This window comes from Chenopodium album, chromosome 6 (assembly GCF_948465745.1).
Source record: "Chenopodium album chromosome 6, dcCheAlbu1.1, whole genome shotgun sequence".
NCBI classification, from domain to species: domain Eukaryota; kingdom Viridiplantae; phylum Streptophyta; class Magnoliopsida; order Caryophyllales; family Amaranthaceae; genus Chenopodium; species Chenopodium album.
In genome coordinates this window covers 22,201,485-22,218,396 of record NC_137839.1, presented here as the reverse complement: position 1 = coordinate 22,218,396, position 16,912 = coordinate 22,201,485, and the positions used below count along the sequence as shown (strand labels likewise).

Below are 16,912 nucleotides of genomic sequence, written 5' to 3'. Positions count from 1 at the left end.
TTTTTACCTGGCAGCTTACTAAGGGGCGAAATTTTTTGGGAAGGTCTTTTCCCTCCCAAATTTTCCCCAAAATTCAAAAAGGCAGCAAATTTCCCCAAAGTTCCAAATTTTAGCATTAATTTCAAACAAAAGGCCCTATATAAAAGCAGGGCATCCCTTCCAATTCTCCATTTTCAAAAGCAAAGTTTTAGGAGAATTGGGGAGGGGGGAAGGGGGAGGGGGGATGAATAATTCAAGTACCAACATCACAGAAATTAATTAATTAAGTACAAAATACAGGCAGCCCTAAAAAATTACAAGCCATCTAAACTTAGATTAGTTTAATCCAAAATCCTAGAGCAACGTTAGTAGATGCAGCTTCAATAATAGGCTCCGTTGACTACCGTCCAAAAACCACCAGCCGCCACTTCATCACCAAAAAGCAATCCTGAAATTTTTTCAAAAGAGAAGGGACTCATGGGAGAGTTCGTACACGAACTTATGGATGAGTTAATTCAACAAGACCAACTCATGGAAGATGAGTTAATCGAACAACAATTCAACCAAGAAGAGTATGAAGGGTCATCTGATTCAGAGCATGAACAACAGCAATATGATGAAGCTAATGATGCTGATGGGTATGATGCAAATGATGATGCAAACCAAGAAGAGTTACAACACAATTGCAGACCAACAAGAGAGATGACAGTGGAACAGAAAAGAGCAATTGTTGAGGAGATTATGTTGCACATGGAGGGGGACTCACAGCCAAGAGGCTTTTTAGCCAATTTGGCAAGAAAACATTCAGTGCACAAATCTACAACAACAAGATGGTTTCAGGTAATTAAACAATCTCTAGCTGAAGGTATTGTTGTTGATGTTAATACCAAAAAATTAGGCAGGACAGGACGCAAAACAAAACAATACACAGATGAGTTTCTAACATCTGTACCATTGTACAAAAGAACAACTGAAAGGGGATATGCTAGAGCACTGAAAATACCCAAAACAGCATTGCATAGGCTAAGGCAGCAAGGCAGGCTGAGAACACACACAAGCACAAATCATCCAGCATTTACAGAGAAGCACAAAGTGGCTAGACTTAAATGGGTTTTAAGTCTAATTAATCCTATTCCAGTTTTTGGGGACCCAACTTTTACTGATATGCAGCAATGGATACATTTAGATGAAAAATGGTTCTACATCAATCCAGAAACAAGAACCTTCTACCTACTTCCAACAGAAGATGATCCATACAGGGCTCAACAATCAAAGAGGTTCAAAATTAAAGCAATGTTTATGGGAATGATAGGTAAACCATTATTTGATGCTGAAAACAACATGATACATGATGGAAAGTATGACCTTTTTCCTTTTGTAAAATATGAAAGGGCCAAAAAGAAAAGCAAGAACAGAGATGCAGGGACTCTAGAGACAAAGGCAATTCAAAGTGTCACAAAAGAATGCATAAGGGAAATGCTGCTAACACATGTTATCCCAACAATCTATGCAAAATGGCCAGAGCAGTTACCAAAGGACATAATCATCCAATGGGATAATGCAAGGCCTCATCAGGTACCAAAGGATGAAGAATTTCAAGCAGCTTGTCATGCACATGGATTCAACATTCAATTCATATTCCAACCAGCTCAGTCACCATAAACAAATGTTTTAGATTTAGGGTTGTAGGCGTCGTTCAAAGTGCGCCTACATAAAAGCATGTGTGAATATGCTTGGCACTCATAGGAAGTGAGAATTGACATATACGGTAAGGGACACGATTAGGGACAAGGAAAGTAGGGAGCCGCCAACAAGTTTTTAAGGAACTTGTAAACCGTTCACGGATCATAAAAGGCAACCACGATAAAGGGACAACGAAGGCAACAACGATTGACCCGTGAAGGTTACACCCCATTCATAATCCATGAGATAACTAACTCCATATGGTTCGGAACCACGAAAGGAGGATCGGGGATGATGGTACGAAGTGAGTCATGGAGTCACATTCGCCCGTATTGGCCTCTACTCGATTCTTATAGTGAAAAGTGATTCCTGCGATCTCAAAGGCATACAAACAAAATATTCAATTTGCTCCAAACTATTATTAGGCTAAATTGGTTTCATATTAATGCAACATATAATTCTAAAATATTGTGATCACTTGATTAAACAACAAGATTAAAAAGGATCCTAAACCGGTCGTCCAAATTATCTTATTAGGCATGATTTCCAATTACATATTCCCTTTAAACATGCAAAACGATGATCAATAAATATAATAGAATAAACATTAATATTAGAAGCAATTTAACAATAATAATGTGAGTCAAATCAAATAATAATAAACCTAATCATGATACTAGCAATATAAAAATAAAATAAGAGTAATTAAATTAATTAATTACTCACATTCCACGCGTTCCTTTAAATTGCTACATCATGAATAAACTGTTAGTAACTTCAATAAAAATATAAAGCAAATGAAAATTAAATTAAATAAAGATTAGAGTTGATTTGGTCCAACCCATCAGTTAATTATACCTATCACGCCTTGGTTAAAGTATAGAATTTCAGGTATTGTATGGACTCCTTGGAGTGCTTAAAGGAAGAAATAATGAAAGAATGGGGAGGCTAGTGTTTAGGATAAAGAGGGAGAGAATTATTTTGTGATCAAGCTTGTTGATCGTTGGAAAAAAAAAGGGGATATATGACCTCTATTTATAGAGAAAAAAAGAGGGTCGAAGAATCAAGAAAAGATAAGAATTCGAATCGGGTAAAACTCTTGCGATAGACAACAGTTTTTGCGGTTTTTGTTTTTATCATATCTTTTGAACCAAAAATCAAAATAAGATGAATAAGATATGGTTGGAAATCTATTGAAGTCTACTTTTTAACCCAATTGGAATCAGATTAAAATATTTTGTAGAACAAAATATATAGCCGGAATAGTGAGACGGTGTCAGTTTTGGATAGAGTTTGACATTTTATTCATATCTTTTCCGTTATAGCTCGAAATTGATATTATAATATCATTGGAAAGATAATTTCAAGGGCTATCCAACCATATAAAATTTGGATAAAAAATATGAGGCACGAAAATAATATCTTTCTATCTTTGAATGTTTTTCAATTCAGATATAAATAGGATTTTCAAAAAAAGGAGTTTTATTCAATTTCAAACTATTTAATCTTATCTTTTCAAAAAGGATAATTAAGATCTTTTAGAAACTTATAGAAGCTTCCAATTAATCCTAATTGGTTTATGAATGGGATTAAATAATTTGGACCCTCCACATGATCATTGGGTCGTAGGTAAGGTGGGCTTAGGTTCGGTTTGGGCTCGGTTTAATATTTTGGCCATAACTTATTCGTTATAACTCGGATTTGGTCTTATAATATATCGTTGGAAAGATCTTTTCAAGACCCATCCAACTATTTAATCATTGGACCCATATTATGGACCAAAATAAACTGGATCAAACGTTTTTATAAAAAGGACACAAAATGAATGATTTTAAAGGACATGAAATGAATTATTTTGGGTTTAAAGGCACGAAAAGAGGAAAATAAGTTATGGTTTGGGGAAATGGGATAGGAATTGGGTTGGTTTATGAAATGGAAATATGGATTTAAGCACTCCAAAAATTAAATACTTAACCCGACCAATAATGGCGGTGAAAGGTTGTTCATCATCGGGTTTGGTTTTGGGGAGACATTTTAAGGTGTCTACAAGGGTTGTTTAGTGTCATTCAATCATTACAATATCAATCTTTTCCAAGGAATCTAGATGACTTAATCAAGGAAGTGGCAAGAGCATTTCAAGAATTTGATCCTACACTAAACAAGTACACATGGATCACACTTCAATCCTGCCTTATTAAGATTCTGGAAAAGCAAGGGGGCAATAACCTCTCTCCCCCACACATGAAGAAGAGAAGCTTGGACAGCCAAGGACTACTACCTCAACTACTTCAAGTAGACAGGGAGCTAATAGGTCAAGTTGTTCATTTTTTAGACACAGTCACAATTACAGGAGATGATGAAGGCAACATGGAAGTAGATGCAGACTGATGACTGTGTCTTAGTTTAGGAAGCCAACTATTAAGGGACTCATAATTGACTGCCACATATAACCTTTTCCTATTCAAACAACTTTTTGTGTTAGATTATGTGTAGATTATGTGTACTTTTGGTGGATACAACTTGTTTATTTTTTAGGCAGTCATGTAATTAGTCAAGTACAAATATTTTGATTAACAAAAAGTTACATGTTTCACTCTGTTTTTGTTTCATTTTAGAGTCTATTATTTCCATCAGAAGGGTTAAGATTTCAGTCAAACCATCTATCAACCACCATCATCCCAAAACAGAGATGCTAACACAATTACTAGATAATTACGCCCACATTCATGCATCAACTAATCATGTCAATCAAATCACAATGATTATCCGTAATTAACAACTCACACAATCATCAACAACAATCATCAAAACACAGTGATTATCCAAAATTGCACATCAACAGCACAAACACAGAGAATCAGAAAACAAAAAATTAGGGTTTATAGAGTATACGCTGCGCATTCAATTACGAGGGGGGTTGAACTGAGGGTAGTAGATCTGCAAATAGGCGTCAATCACTTCCTCCCTCGACATGCCATCTGGAGGACCAGATTTGATGTGTTTTGCGCCAGAGGAAGGGTCGTCGTCACGCTCATGGGACTCCGGTGGCTGAGCCACCTCAGAAACCTCCAGATCTACTGGGTTCGACTCCCCTGTAGCCGATCCGGTGGATGAAACCTTCACCTCAGTCACTAGAGACCCAGAACCTCCAGCAGAAACCACCGCAGCAACCACGGAACCCTCACCAGCTTAGGCGGCTCACGGGCCACGGCCTCAGAGAACACCAGCTTAGGCGGCTCCTCGTCGCTGTCGTAGTCAGCGAGTTTCGCACCACGAATCCGCCTCCTAGCAATGACTGAAGCGCGGCGAATGGGTTTCAGGACACCCGTTCAACGGCGAGATTTGTAGGTGACGCTACCAGATCGGCGGCTGGTAGCACTAGTTTCAAGGGTTTCATGGCAAGTTAGATCTGGGTTTTTGTCTTTAGAGGAACCCATTGAAAGAGGAATTCAGAGAAAACCAAACAAGGATTACAGAGAGAGAGAGAGTGAGAGAGGAATCGATTCGGCGAGAGAAGAGAGAGAAAGTAAGAACTAGGGTTTAGGTGGGAGGGATTTATTCTGGAGAATTCTCCAGAATAAATGAACTCCAACCAATTAATCAGATGAATTGAATGAGGAGCATTCAATTGGGGCAGTTGGGGAGTTGATGAATTTGAAGGGTTGGGGTATAATTTTGGTGGGAATGATTAATTTAATTAATCAGTCTTCTTATTAATCAGATAAGGTTAGTAATATAACTAAGTTGATTTATTAAAAAAATAAGGGTAAAATGGTAATTTCACATTAAAAAGTTTACTAAAAAAGGAAAGAAATGGGAAAGTTGCAAGTAATTTGGACCATCCCAAAAAGGAAATAGTTGCGAGTAAAGTGAACCGGAGGTAGTATATATATATATATATATATATATATATATATAGGTGCAATACATTATTATATTATGGTTGAAATAAAAATTAGTTAATAAGATATGCATAGTTAAATGAATTAAATAATATTAATTTTTTATTACAATATTTTTAAATTTAATGAGAGAAAAAACAAATAACTGACCAAAAGCACAGAACAATTTTTGAAAACAGCCTTGAAAATCCAACATCAGGGGAAGACCAACTAAATAAATTCCGGTCAGACCACCGAAAGTCTTGTTATCATGAAAAATTTTGTTCTCGGAGTCAATGTGCTCAAAGTTGAACAGAGGTTCAATAGCTATCATCCTCACATCATCAAGTACATAATCCAATTGGTAATAGGTATTTCAACCCATTTCTGACCAGATTGTCATCCTGGGATTTGACCAATTAGATTAATATACATATTATATTTTACATAGTTAACACATATAATGATTATCTTTCTCATATTAAATATTTTAATGTTAAATAATTTATTTATTCAACTTTTAAATATCTGTAATAAGAAATTTTCATTAAAAATTAGTAAGGTCAATTGATTCCATTAATTTCATTAAATCCGCCTAATTTTGAATTAGTCTTTTTCTGCAATTGTAAATACACTCAACGCAAGATTGTAATTAGTTGCCAAAATTATCTTCAACATCTCAAAGTTATAGCTAGCTACTGATTTAAACAATGTGAATTATGTACAAATATTCGAAATGCTTAAACAAAATGACATCACGACATATTATGAGTATGTCAATTTACTTAATTTATCTAGTTTGACAAGACAAACAATAAATTGTTGAAAATTTTTGAAAATATCATAGGTGAACAATTATGTGAGCATTTAAAATTTTTTGTTCCAAATTTAGGTGTGTTAAATAGTTGGACGTATTTTCACATTTAAATGAGCCAAAGAAGTAGTATATTACACTTGGTATTAGAGTTGAGAATTGAAAAGGATAATCAATTGACAGATTACTAGATGTTCCCATCAAAAGTAGCTTATTATTATTTTAGAATAAAAAGAAATATTATTGGTTATTTACTTCAAAGTATTTTTTTTCACGAGTACATTAATTGTTTTAGTGGGAATTTCACGTAGCTTCTAAAATGCTCCATATTATGTGAAGTTTCACATATTGAATATTAATATAATTAAATTCAGAAAAATGTGTACTCTTGTATGGGATGATATATGACGAGGACTAATATGCTCTAAAAGGCAGAATGATATGTGATAAGGGCTGATATGCTCTAAAAAACAGACATATCGGCCATGTGGGCTCTTCAATACTTGGCACGTGGCAGTCTTATCATTGACACTTGGCGAGAAAAGCCTTGCATGTCTTATAGCCACATGTCACGAAATTTATTATAAATAGTAGATTAAGCTTCATTAAATGGTAAACATTAATTACTCTCTTTCTCTCTCTCTCTAATTTCTCTCTCTTACTTACCTTCTCTTAAACACATTCTAACTTTATCATCGGAGTGGTTATCCCCGGATCACCCCGGGATTAGCTAACTTCTGCTCATTGTGTAGGTTCTCAGCTTGCCGATAGGAGTATCAGGATCTCGGGTTCGGGTTCTCAAGTTATCGGATCTAGACATAAACAATTTGGCGCTAGAAGGAGGGGACCAGTGATTACTTCTATCGCCTAAGAACCTAACACACAAAAGTAACGATAGTTATGGCCGAAAACAATGCAACACCGATAATAAGCAAAACGGTAAACCGACCGATTATAACACAGCCAGAAATTGAGGTAGAAGACGAAACGCATACGTTAGAGGAAAATTAGTTCCACATGTCGTTAACCCCGGAGAGGCAAGTGGGAACGACAGTAGATCCCATGGCAGAATTTACGCCAGAAGAATTGCAAGTAGCAGCGCGAGTAATGACTGCAATAAGCAAAAAAAGAAAAGAGGCAGAAATGGCTCAGGCAGAAGGGGGGTGCCGCTAGCTAATCATGGTGAACAGTCCAATCAAGCAATGAGTTCGCCAAGGCACCGCCGAGAAGAAACACCAGTAAGGACACATACCACACTGCGTCACATAGAGGGGCAATCGTCGAGCCGTACTATTATAACAAGAACCCATCAGCAGAGGAGTTCCCAGGTTAAAGGGCAGGTACCGCAAACTGTGGTACAATTAAGAGCATCACCATTTGCGCAAAGCATCTTGGATCAACCGATGGAAAAGATCAAGATGCCGACATGTAGGTATGACGGAAGAGGAGACCCGGGTAGATTCATAACGTCATACGAGGGGCATATGATGCTTTACACAAATTCGGATGTTGTTTGGTGCAAGGTCTTTCCGACTACATTAATTGGGGCTGTAGCCGATTGGTTCAACAATCTGGAAAATGGAATGGTAGATAGTTTTGAAAAGTTGATCGAGATGTTTATAGGGTTGTATGTTAGCAACAGTGTGCGGCAGAGAACATCAGGGGAATTGATTGCAGTAGAACAAAGGGCAGATGAGTCTTTGAGGGATTATATCAAACGGTTCAATAACGAGGCAAACACAATCCCGAAATTGCAACAAGAGATAGCAGTAATGGCTCTTATGAACGGCCTGAATGATTCTGAGTTCAAGCGTTATCTTACACGAAAGAACTTCTCGACGCTGGCTGCTGCATTTAACAAGGCCCATGATTACATCAAGAGTGAAGAATTGATGAAAACGAGTAATAAGAATGTGGCTACTGGTAAGGGTCAGCATCAGTATGAAGGGTTGGCATCTTGAAGTGGGAGGCCGAGAACTCCGACCCCAGGAAGGGGAGGGGGAAATCGGCAGGAGTTCAGAGTTGCAAGACCGCCAATGCGGTACAGTTCATACACGCCCTTGAATACACCAAGAGCAGCGATTTATTTAGTTAATTAGAATAGAGAGGCCTGGACAAGGCCGATTCCGATGAAGGCAAGACCAAGAGATGCTAAGAAGTACTGTATGTTTCATAGAGACGCGGGTCACTATACCGAAGAGTGCACACAGTTGAAAGACAACATTGAAGATTTGATAAGGAAAGGCCACTTGACTCAATATCGGTTAAGTGTAGAAGGAGCTCAACCACCTCCTAGGCAGATAGAAAGGCAGTAGTTGGAGGCAAGGCCTGAAAGGTTACAAGGGGGAGTGGTCCGATAGGGAAGTGGCGGAATGCCTCCCCTCTCAACAGGAAGGGGGGTAGATGTGATAACTGGGGGGTTGGTTCATGGAGGAACAGTTAGCGGGGCCAAGAAGCATCTGTCTAAGCATCGTCACATTATCAATGCCCTTGATACCGACAACCGTCCTCGGCCAGCATCAATCCTAGATGTCGTATTTACGGAAGAAGACGCTATGGGCATTGTATTTCCACATGATGACCCACTGGTACTCATAACAAAGATTAATGGAGCTGATGTTAAGAGAGTCCTAGTGGATGGGGGCAGTTCTGCAAATGTCTTGTTCATGAAAGATTTTAATGAAATGATGATTGGGAGGTAGTATCTGACGCAAGTATCTTACCCGATTATTGGGTTTAATGGGTCGACAGTAAGACCAGAAGGAAGCATAGTCTTGCCAGTACGGATGGGTGATGGGCCGACTGCAAGAGATGTGATGGCGGAGTTTTTGGTGGTCAATGTCCCGTCATCTTATAATGCCATTATCGGCAGACCGATAATACATGATGTACAAGCAGTTGTATCGACATACCATTTGACAATAGCTTACGTATCAAATTTAGGAGCTGTTGAAAAAGTTCACGGAGGGCAAGTGATGGCAAAGTCTTGTTATGTGACAGCTTTGAAAAACCCGTCTGGGGAGGATGTGGTGATAAGTAATACTAAGAAAGAGTTGGAGCCAACGGTACGAGATCTGGCCATGAGTAACTTTGACACCAGGCCGGAAGCAACTCCAAGGCCATTGTCGGGAGGTGAAACATTACAGATAGAGTTACAACCAGGAGATCCCAGTCGAACAGTGAAGGTAGGGGCAGATATGGATGTAGACATGAGGTGTCATTTGATAAGTTTGTTGCGCGAGAACGCTGATGTGTTTGCTTTCTCGGCAAGTGAAATGTCAGGAATCCACCCTGGAGTAATGGAGCATAAGTTGAATGTCAACAGAGAATTTAGGCCTGCAAGGCAGAAAAAACGGAATTTCTCTACTGAAAAGATAGAGGTCATAGAAGCAGAGGTTAACAAGCTTTTAGCGGCGGGGTTTATAGAGCCGTGCACATATCCAGAGTGGTTAGCAAATGTTGTTATGGTGAGAAAACCAACGGGAAAATGGCGAATGCGTGTGGACTTTACCGACTTGAACAGGGCTTGTCCTAAGGATTGTTATCTGTTGCCAAGGATAGATAGGTTGGTAGACTCTACCTCTGGTCATGCAATGCTAAGTTTTTTGGATGCTTTCTCAGGTTATCATCAAGTCAGTCTTCATAAGGCAGATAGACCGAAAACGGCTTTCATTACAGATGTGGGTGTATATTGTTATAAGGCAATGCCGTTTGGGTTAAAAAATGCAGGAGCAACTTATCAAAAGTTAGTTGACAAAATTTTTGAGAAACAAAAGGGCCGAAATGTAGAGGTGTACGTAGATGATACAATTGTTAAAAGTAGAGAAAAGAAGGATCACATAGCCGATTTGAAGGAAACCTTTGAGACATTGCGGAATAGATGAAGTTGAACCCGGAGAAATGTGTCTTTGGTGTTCAGTCAGGAAAGTTCTTGGGTTTAATGGTTAGCGAATGGGGGATAGATGCTAATTCTGATAAGGTAAATGCAGTTCTTGAGATGAAACAACCAAAAACTATCCGAGATATCCAAAGGTTAACCGGGAGGATGGCAGGGTTAACTCGGTTCATCAGTAAATCAGCTGACAAAGCACTTCCGTCCTTTGTGACTTTAAGACAGAACAAGGCATTTGAGTGGGGAAAGGAACAAAGGGATGCACTAGAGGTGGTAAGAAACCATTTAAGGTCCCTTCCAACAGTGGCTAGGCCAGAAAGGGGGGAGTTGTTACAGTTATACATTTCGGCTTCCCCAAAGATGATAGCTGCAGTATTACTGATAGAAAGGAAGAAGATACAAATGCCGGTGTATTTTGTCAGTCATGTTTTAAGTGCGACTGAGCGAAGGTATCCGGTAATGAAAAAAAATGTCTTGGAAAAATCTCTGCACAAGATGGATACATCAAGTCGGCTGCTAAAATGGGCTGTGGAGTTGTCGGAGTATGAGATAAAATATAAGCCCAGAGTTTCAATAAAAGCGCAGGCCTTATCAGACTTCATTGTGGAAACCACCTACAATGATGAGGAAGAAGAATTGGGAACTTGGCAGGTATCAGTAGATGGATCTGCAACATCAACTGGTTAAGGGGCAGGAATAGTGATAACAGCCCCAGATCAGAAAACTTTTGAGTATGCGATCAAATTCAAGTTCAAAGCCACCAACAATAAAGCTGAGTATGAGGCAGCTATAGCAGGGATCTAGTTGTCAATGGCAGCTGAAGCAAAGCGAATAATTTTGATCACCGATTCTTAGCTAGTATCCAGCCAGTACACAGGAGAGTATGAAACAAGGGAGCCGACAATGGTAAAATATACTGAAAAAAATGAAGCAATTAACGGCACAGTTGCAGTATTTCGAAATCAGACTAGTGCCGAGAGCACAAAATGCGCAAGCTGATGCTTTGGCAAGGTTAGCATCTTCAAGTTTTAATGACTTGGAGAGAACAGTCATGGTAGAGGTGTTAAAACAAAGAAGCATAGAAGGAAAATCAGAAGTGTGCTGTGTCGATAACGGCATACAATGGTTAGATAAGAAACTAGCATACTTACTATATGGAGTTTTACCCCCAAATAAGGAAGAATCAAGAAAACTACGCAGGGATAGCGTATGGTTCATAATGTATCAAGGCCAGCTGTACAAGAGAGGATTTTCTTTGCCATTACAAAGGTGCATAACGGATCTTGAATCTGTAAAATTAATTGAGGAGATACGCGAAGGCACCTGCGAAAATCATCTTGGGGCAAGAGCATTGTCGCGAGAAGCAATGAGAAGAGGATATTACTGGCCGACAATGAATGAAGACACTGTTAAGTACGAGAAAAAATGTGAGAAATGTCAGAAATTTGAGCCCGCTATCAATTTGCCGCCCAACGATTTAACACCGGTACTTAATCCAGTCCCTTTTGCACAATGGGGAATGGATATAGTAGGGCCATTTCCCTGGCGACAGGTGGAAGGAAGTTTCTCATAGTAGGGGTGGATTATTTTACAAAATGGATAGAGGCGGAGCCAGTAGTAAAGATAACAGCATCAGAGGTGAAAAAGTTTATCTGGAAAAATATTTTCACGAGATTTGGATTGCTGATGGCAATGGTCTTTGATCATGGATCTCAATTTGACTGTAAACCAGTAAAGGATTTGTTGTCTATGAATAAGGTAAAATTTGCATATGCGGCAGTCTGTCACCCACAATCAAACGGCCAGGCGGAATCGGCAAACAAGCAGATTATAGCGGCAATCAAAAAGAAAATAGAAGATGCAAAGGGTTTATGGGCTGATTTGATACCGGAAATTTTGTGGGCAAATAGAACTACAGTGAGAGAAGCAACAGGAGAATCGCCATTCACTTTGGTGTTTGGAACAGAAGCAGTAGTACCGACAAAAGTAGGGTTGCCAACATTCAGAAGTCATCATTACTGCGAAGACCAGAATGATTTGCTTTTGCGGCAACAGTTGGATTTTCTCCCTGAAATACGGGAAAAGGCAGCAATCAAATCAGCCGCCTTCAAAGATAGAATGTCAAGGGCATATAATAAAAGAGTTGCATACTGGCCATTGAATAAAGGAGATTTGGTGTTGCGAAGAACAGCGGCAACAGGGAAAGGAAATGAAGAAGGAAAGTTAATGGCTAATTGGGAAGGACCATACCGAATAAGAGACATGGTGATGCAAGGATCATTTTACTTAGAGACAATGGATGGAAAGCCATTGAAGAACGTTTGGAATACTGCAGTACTAAAAAAGTATTATGTATAAGAAATATAATGAAATTTTGTAATTAGAAAAACTGATGTTAATAACGGCAATGATTACAGTGGATATGTATATATTTTGTCACTTACAAATTCTACTGTTGAAAAGGCATCCTCTACTTAACAAAACATCGTTAAGTGGGACGGACAGCTAAAAACCGCTTCCGTGAGAGTAATGAAAACGCAACCTGATCAGTTGTAGTCATTACCTCACGAGGTTGCTGGTTCAAAATATAATTCCGGTAAAATCAAAACGAGTATACGCCGACAAGAGGCGTAGCTCTGATAATGATAACCGAGAGGGTGCTTAACTGACTACAATTGGTGCAGTAAGCGACCGGTATTATACTCTGAATCACCAACGAAAAATGCCTTATAGTGATATAGTTGTATAACAAGCATATGCACTTAGGGGGCAAGAAGTATGGGAAAAAGGCTTAATTTAATAAACATCTTTTGTCTTATTGACAAGACGGATAAAAAAAGTGATATTAGGGTGTTGAGCCCAGAAAGTGAAATTAGGACGTTAAGCCTAGTAAGATCGTAACGTGTAAAATTGGTTAGACAACTTTTTGGTGCAATGGTTTATGTACAAGGTTTGTAATGAAAGGCAAGAGTTGCACTTAACTAACAAGTGAAATTGATAGTCATAAAAATAACATAAGTTATTAAAACGGAAAAGCGACTACATGTCTGAAATAGTAAGAGAACAATCGACAGGCACCACCACAAAAAGGGCATATGCCGATAAAGCAGCATTAATATACAAAAAACAGTTTGGTAAAAACAGGAAAAACACTTCAAACTAAGACTGATAAGGTCCAACAACGCAAAACCCACAAGAAGATGTCGGTGATGATTTCCCGCCCCTTCAAGCTTGTTTATTATCTGATGTCGGGGAATCCAAAATGCTGGGATCTTTGAGGCCTTCGTCGACGCTTGGCTCTAAGTTAAACAGATCATCATCAGCAAATTGTTGTTGTTCAAAGCCGGAAGGAATCTTGAAGGCTTCGTTGTCAAAGGCTTTTTCAACCTTAGCCCAATCCTCCTTTTTCCAACCGGCAGCATGGGCAATGCACCTCTGAGCGGCTGTCCAACCACCGTCAAAGCGGTCTTGTAGCCGCGTGCAGAATTCTTTGGAAGCCAAGTAACGGCCAACAGCTCTTTGCCGAACACCTGGCTTGTCAGCCTCCATCTTCTGAACCTTCTCTTCAAGACTTTGAATTTTTGCCTTGGAGTCATTGAGGTCTTTCTCAAGGGAGGGAAGACGCTCAAGAGTAAGGTTCTTCTCGGCAATTTGACTTTGTAGCTGTTGAACCTCTTTCTCAAGTCCTTCGACCTTGACCGCTTTGTCCTTTAGAGATGCCAACTCCAGGTCATCCCTCTTTTTGACCTCTTTCAGCAAATTTAAAGCCTTGTCGGCGTTGTCTAAGGCAGTTTGTAAGGCGTTTTGGTTGGCAGAAGATTGATGATGTTACTCCTGATAATAGCGGTACATCTCAACCAGCTCGGTACCGGGCATGACAGCCTGCGTTTAAAAGTTGTCTCAATATAAGAGCACAACACAGTAATATAAGGACGATAAAAAAAAAAAAACAACACAATTTCGCCCACGTAAATAAGAAGTTATAATAAAAGATATGTTGATGTATAAACAAAGTTGTATATAAAAAAGTAAGTAAGGGACCAAAGGAAAAATTGAGCACCTTCATCATGTTATGCATATGAACAGCAGCGAGGGGACCGATTTCGCCCACAGGCCTATCCAAAGGAGGAGCCAAGTTGCACAAAAGGCGATATCCGAGATTCCCACCTTGCATTGGGTCGCCGGTGTAGAGAGATTCGTTTCGGTACACATCAAGATTTGGCTGCCATCGATCCCCCGAATGGCCAGGAGGAACAGAGAACCCTCTCAGAAAAACTTCCGGAAATCTCCCTTCTGGGCGCTCGATCCACTGCTGAGATCGATAAATAAACCCAAGAATGCTGGTATCAGAACCACCAGTCGTAATGGGGATGTTTGGGCCGGCTGGTGGAACTGTGTCATTAGGTTGCAGAGGGGGAGACTCGGAGGTTCGAGTGAGATCTTCAATCTCCACCCCCTCAGTCATCTTTTTAGTAATTGGTTCAGTTTGAACCACTGTCTTATCTTCTATAGTAGCGGGCTTAGAAGACGGAGAGGGGCGTTTGGTCTGGTTGTTGTCTGCTCTCGATTTTTTCTCAGCTTGGATGTCAGGTACTCTGGTGTTGACTGCTCCGACATTGTCGCCTCGGCGATTCCTCAAAGTGGATAGCTTTCTCTTCTTTGATTGGTCATCAGCCATCTTTTCAGCTTTTCTTTTGGGATTGACTGGGGAAGCGCGGCTGCAATACGAGGCGAGTGTGTCGTAACTGGAGCTGGGAGCTCTAGGACACCTCCGAATGACTCTCTTCCCTAGGGGTGTCCATAATTCGGATAAAAACCGAAATCCAATCCAATCCAAACCGAATTATCAATTCGGATCGGATTCGAACTTTAAATCGGATCGGATCGGATTGACATTTTTTGGAAATTCGGATTTTCGGATTGGATCGGATTGACCCTAATTGGATCCAATCCAAACCGAAAATCGAATTGTAAAGTTGAGCTTGTATAAATATGGATTTCTATATATTTTGAAGTTTAGCTCAAATACTTAGTACTACATAAAATAAATTAGAGAGACTTTGTATTAATTAATTAATGTCTTGACGTTGAACTATTTATTTTAATCATGATTTTGAAGACTTTTATTTATAGTAAAGGTTTATTTTTATAATTGTATTAGGCGCTAAAAAATAATGTATTATAATTCGGATTTTTGGATTGGATCCAAATAACCGAATTTTAATTTGGATTGGATCGGATTGGATCAAGAGAGAAATTCGGATCGGATCGGATTGGAAAATTGAAAACCGAATTATATTTCGGATTGGATCGGATTTGGACTAAATCCAAACCGAAAACCGAACGGACACCCCTACTCTTCCCGTCACCGGACAATCCAAGCTGCTTATTATCTAACTTGTCGACACCTGTTAACAAATATATATTAAAATGGGGGTTAAAGTTATATTAAGTTGGTAAGATATAGATATTAGACAACAAAAGGTAAAATCATAAAAATAATTACAAATAGTGGGTTAATACCATAACAGTCAGTCCAGCACAGACCGACATGTGACAATGGGGCATTGCCGAGAATGTACCCCACATTAGGAACCCACACCTTTGGAGCAAGGCGAGATCTACCTTCATCATCCTGGGATTCAACAATGTCAAAATAATTGACAGCTCTAAGTTCATGGCGGCCAAGTTCTCTCTCAGGAATAGTGTCAAATCGAGGATGTGGCCGGTAAAAAGTTCTCCGAATAGGATAATCATCGGGAACAGATAAAAAGAAAAACTTGTCTTGCCACCCTTTACAACTAGATAACTTAGGGTGAACTGTATATTTCCTAGAAGCAGTATACAAAGACCACCAACCCTCAGATTGGCCATCTCTTTTTAAGGTCATCAGCTTCCGAAAAGCATTTTAAGAGTTAGGGGAAAATTCCTATACAGCATAATCCACACAAGAGCGATTACGGCACGAATTGTGGGAGGGGTTATCTGGACTAAACAGACATTCCAAGCTTTTAAAATTTTTGCCACGAACGGATGAAGGGGAAACCGTAAACCAAATCAAAATGCTTAGCGTAAACGGCAACATGGCCAGCAGGGCAATCTAGTATAGAGGATCCCGCGGCTGGAAGATAAAGGTCATAACCATTAGGAAGGTTATAAAATCGCTTAGCACGACGGCAATAATCTTTTTCTATTGCGGTTTTTCTGGATTTATCACTTATTATAGCTTTCCGTACTTTACTACTCCTTGACAAAACAAGAGGTTGCCGAAAATCATTGTCATCGGTCTCAGAGTTGTACTCTTCATCCAATCTCTCCTCTTGAATTACCTCTCTTGTTAAGTCAACAACATTGTCCCTACTCTCATCATCGGAATTGTCATCATCGTCATCCCCAAGAATCGAATTTACTGCAAATTCGTGAATAGGAGATGATTGATCTTCAGGCCGAGATGGAGGACGCTCTTCTTTATCGGAATCGGAAGAACTAGGACTTACCACTTGACCTTGCCCAGGATTTTTACTTGATTATGCAGCTTCCCTGGCGGCAACCTCAGGCTGATAACTTGTTTGCTTCATTCTTGGCATGGATGTGGTATTTACACCAATATTCCCGACGTTAGAGCCATATTGGTCGAACCGTGTGTTATCAAAGCTCCTTAGA

At 39.4% G+C, this 16,912-nt stretch overlaps 3 protein-coding genes across 3 annotated transcripts; all 3 read left to right on the top strand.

Annotated features, from left to right (window-relative positions):
• The first annotated feature begins 480 nt into the window (after positions 1-480).
• LOC145636788 (uncharacterized) lies at positions 481-1,641 on the top strand. The gene has a single exon (XM_081688337.1). The coding sequence runs from the start codon at positions 481-483 to the stop codon at positions 1,639-1,641; it is 1,161 nt and encodes a 386-aa protein (XP_081544463.1).
• Positions 1,642-11,174: 9,533 nt separating this feature from the next.
• Positions 11,175-11,822, top strand: LOC145636787 (uncharacterized). Its single transcript, XM_081688336.1, has one exon. The coding sequence runs from the start codon at positions 11,175-11,177 to the stop codon at positions 11,820-11,822; it is 648 nt and encodes a 215-aa protein (XP_081544462.1).
• Positions 11,823-11,941: 119 nt separating this feature from the next.
• LOC145636786 (uncharacterized) lies at positions 11,942-12,607 on the top strand. Its single transcript, XM_081688335.1, has one exon. The coding sequence runs from the start codon at positions 11,942-11,944 to the stop codon at positions 12,605-12,607; it is 666 nt and encodes a 221-aa protein (XP_081544461.1).
• Positions 12,608-16,912: the final 4,305 nt, after the last annotated feature.

Coding starts and splice junctions, on each gene's coding strand:
- LOC145636788 (XM_081688337.1), top strand. CDS start 481: ATGGATGAGTTAATTCAACAAGACCAACTCATGGAAGATGAGTTAATC.
- LOC145636787 (XM_081688336.1), top strand. CDS start 11,175: ATGAAGCAATTAACGGCACAGTTGCAGTATTTCGAAATCAGACTAGTG.
- LOC145636786 (XM_081688335.1), top strand. CDS start 11,942: ATGGTCTTTGATCATGGATCTCAATTTGACTGTAAACCAGTAAAGGAT.